The 2235-nt window shown below is 42.9% G+C and overlaps 1 protein-coding gene across 2 annotated transcripts; it reads left to right on the top strand.

The window, feature by feature from the left end:
- Positions 1 to 1062: 1062 nt before the first annotated feature.
- LOC101992452 (olfactory receptor 10C1-like) lies at positions 1063 to 2031 on the top strand. Of its 2 annotated transcripts, XM_026788971.1 has the most exons (2): positions 1066 to 1397; positions 1830 to 2031. In XM_026788971.1, the coding sequence occupies exons 1-2, from the start codon at positions 1066 to 1068 to the stop codon at positions 2029 to 2031; spliced, it is 534 nt and encodes a 177-aa protein (XP_026644772.1). The 2 variants fall into 2 exon arrangements, with proteins under 2 accessions (XP_005345328.1, XP_026644772.1); XM_005345271.2 differs by having other exon boundaries at positions 1063 to 2031.
- Positions 2032 to 2235: the final 204 nt, after the last annotated feature.

The following is a 2235-nucleotide window of genomic DNA, read 5'->3' as shown; positions in this document are numbered from 1 at the left end:
GATGCCAGCCTGTACTACATACCAAGACCACATCTCTTTTACTCTTTTTTTCTTTATTAAACTCAATGCCCTGATTCATAGGATCTTATGAATAATAATAAGAAAATAAATATTTAGTGTGCATACCATGATACTCTCACTAAGAAAGCATGTTCTATTAAAAGATGGGAACTATTAAGATATGGAAATTGCTGTGTGGTGGTGGAATATGCTCTTAATCTCAGCACTTAGAAAGGGAGGCAGACTGATCTCTATGAGTTTGTGGCCAGCCTGCTCTCGAAGATGTTATTTGATTTATTTTACATTCACATAAATATGAGTCATGTTTTTTTTTTTTTTTTTTGGTTTTTCTAGACAGGGTTTCTCTGTGGTTTTGGAGCCTGTCCTGGAACTAGCTCTTGTAGACCAAGCTGGTCTCAAACTCACAGAGATACGCCTGCCTCTGCCTCCCAAGTGCTGGGATTAATGGCATGCGCCACCACTGCCCGGCTGAAGGAATTATATTTTAAGGCATGTATATGAATATTAGCTATAGAAATCACAGAATACTCTGGCACTAATACACTCTGAGATGGGTGGGGAGAGGGTATCCATGACAATAGGAAAGCATAGATATGAGTTGGCTGGAGAGCAGATTTTCGGGGAGACGTTGATAACTCGTCAATGAAAAGCATGCAAAAAGAATTGAGCCACAAGCAATGCTTTCCTTTTCTTTTATTTGGCTGATATCTTACTCCACAAGTGAGGCTGAACTCAAACCAATGGTAAGCTTTCTGCCTCCGCTTCATCAGGGCTGGAAAGACAAGTATACGGCACAAGTCTTAAATCCTGGGTCACTCAGTATAATGTTTAGTACATGTTGGAAAAATCACCTGATGTGGTAAGCAGAGAAAAGGGTTAGATATGAAACTCTGTAAAGATAAATTCTTGTTTGTAAACACTAATTTCACGGCTGAAGCTAATGATTCTGTCTCTGACTTAACTGAGGATCTTAAGGATTAAGTTGAATAATTTCCCCCATCTGCAAGAATCCTTCTGATGACTTGCTCTTCTCTCTTCCAGGAGATGAGTGTCAATTGCTCTTTATGGCAGGAGAACAACTTGTCTGTCAAACGCTTTGCATTTGCCAAGTTCTCTGAGGTCCCTGGAGAGTGCTTCCTCCTGTTCACCCTCATCCTCCTCATGTTCTTGGTATCACTGACAGGCAATGCACTCATAGCCCTTGCCATCTTTACCAGTCCAGCCCTGCACACACCCATGTACTTTTTCCTGGCCAACTTGTCTCTCCTAGAGATTGGCTACACTTGCTCTGTCATACCCAAGATGCTGCAGAGTCTTGTGAGTGAGTCCCGAGGGATCTCTCGGGAGGGTTGTGCCACACAGATGTTTTTCTTCTCATTCTTTGGAATAACTGAGTGCTTCCTATTGGCAGCCATGGCTTTTGACCGCTGCACGGCCATATGCTCCCCACTCCACTATGCAGCCAGAATGAGCCGTGGGGTATGTGCCCATTTGGCAATGGTTTCATGGGGAATGGGATGCATAGTAGGGTTGGGACAGACCAATTTTATTTTTTCTTTGGACTTCTGTGGGTCCTGTGAGATAGACCACTTCTTCTGTGACCTTCCACCCCTCCTGGCACTTGCCTGTGGAGATACATCCCAAAACGAGGCTGCCGTCTTTGTGGTGGCAGTACTATGCATATCCAGCCCATTTTTACTGATCATTTCTTCCTATGTCCGGATTCTGATTGCAGTGCTGATGATGCCTTCACCTGAGGGACGTCATAAAGCTCTCTCTACCTGTTCCTCACACTTACTTGTAGTCACACTCTTCTATGGCTCAGCATCTATAACCTACTTGAGGCCCAAGGCTAGTCACTCACCAGGAATGGATAAATTCTTGGCCCTCTTCTATACAGCGGTGACATCCATGCTGAACCCCATCATCTATAGTTTACGGAACAAGGAAGTCAAGGCAGCACTGAGGAGAACTCTGGGCCTGAGAAAAGTTCTGAGCAGGAATAGGTAACAGAACCACACAGAATTATTCACTAATAAGCATGCATATAGAGTAAACAAACAAACATTGATACATTTTCTGTCTGACTTATTGATCTGAGATGTCATTCTTATGTTGTGAATGAATATTACTTTTATTGGTTTATCCATAAAGCTGTTTTGGCCTATGGCAGGGTAGAATATAGCTAGGCAGGAAATCCAAACAGGAAAAAAG

This window comes from Microtus ochrogaster, chromosome 2 (genome assembly GCF_000317375.1).
Source record: "Microtus ochrogaster isolate Prairie Vole_2 chromosome 2, MicOch1.0, whole genome shotgun sequence".
NCBI classification, from domain to species: Eukaryota; Metazoa; Chordata; class Mammalia; order Rodentia; family Cricetidae; genus Microtus; species Microtus ochrogaster.
This window is presented reverse-complemented; position numbering and strand designations above follow the sequence as displayed.